General features: G+C 56.9%; 1 protein-coding gene across 1 annotated transcript in view; it reads right to left on the minus strand.

The window, feature by feature from the left end:
- Nucleotides 1-855: 855 nt before the first annotated feature.
- NIBAN3 (niban apoptosis regulator 3) overlaps nt 856-1,161 on the minus strand; it is a 19,006-nt gene continuing 18,700 nt past the window's right edge. The window contains exon 13 of the mRNA XM_045299254.1: nt 856-1,098. Within this exon, the coding sequence (XP_045155189.1) occupies nt 856-1,098 (243 nt within the window). The remainder of the gene's footprint in view (nt 1,099-1,161) is intronic.

The following is a 1,161-nucleotide window of genomic DNA, read 5'->3' on the forward strand; positions in this document are numbered from 1 at the left end:
GCAGGTGTAGTGGATCCTACATCTAATCACTCCTGATGGATAAGCAAGAACACTACACAGGTGATGCCTGTCTACAGTCCAGTGACCAACACCTGAGGATACTGACAAGAGACAAGAGGCCTTCCAGCTTCCAGAATGGTGAGACCACCATTCTGTTCTTGAAAGCCCCCTACGTGGGGTATTTCTGGGTGAGCAGCCCAAGGAGATGGGTGGGGCCTGAGCGGTGCATCTTGCTGGTCCCTCCCTCTGTCCCTGACTCTTGAGCATCAGCTCATGGACATGGTGTCCACAGGGCCAGCTGGACCAGTTGTTTTCTATCCATATTCTAGGGATGCCCATCCTTAGAGCCGGAGCCCAAGAGCCAGCCTCATCCTCCTCAGCCTGCCCCTTCAACAGGGAGCTGCCTGAGGGCTGGGGCAGGGAGCAGAGGGAGACCTGGTGAGTCTTGAGTCTTTGCCAACTGCCAACCCTAGATCCCCAACCCTACTCTCTCCCCTTCCTGTATGGGGGGCAGGAAGGACCTGCCAATCTCCCAGCTCCTTCCGGCAGGGCTCTCATGGATACCAGGGCTGGGGTGAGTGCGCCCAGCGCCGTGGGTTATGGACCGGAAGGTTTCAACCTGCCAGTGGCTCCGATGGAGAAAGTTGAGGCTGTCTGCTCCCCTAAAGACTTACAGCCTCAGAAGCCCCAGGGAGCAGTTCTACTCTGCCTGAGGGGGTCACTATGCATCCAAATGGACCTGGTGTGGTGGGCTCCCAATGCCCTTGGCCGGCCAGGACCTGCCAGGAAGTAAGATGGATGTCATTCCATCTGCGATCCTGCACCCAGGACCACCAGGTAACCCCACGAAGGTCCCTAGTGCCCGCACCTCTGAGATTCATGAGCACAGCCCTTAGACGCTAAACCCTCACCTGCTTCCTCCTGGACCCATGGGGCAGCCAAGAAACCATCTGGGACGCCGGACACCTCGTTTGCACCCAGGGCCTCTTTCAATTCTGAAATGAGAGAGAACGAAGCCCTGGACAGGCCTGAGGAAGCCCAGGCACCAAAAAATGTACATGGGAGGGTGGGGTGGAAAGGGGGAACCGATGACAAGGATCTACATATAACCTCCTCCCTGGGGGATGGACAACAGAAAAGTGAGTGAAGGGAGAAGTCGGA

The sequence above is a fragment of the Echinops telfairi genome, unplaced genomic scaffold, assembly GCF_000313985.2.
Source record: "Echinops telfairi isolate 266 unplaced genomic scaffold, ASM31398v2 ScPeMD7_7457;HRSCAF=8495, whole genome shotgun sequence".
Taxonomy (NCBI): domain Eukaryota; kingdom Metazoa; phylum Chordata; class Mammalia; order Afrosoricida; family Tenrecidae; genus Echinops; species Echinops telfairi.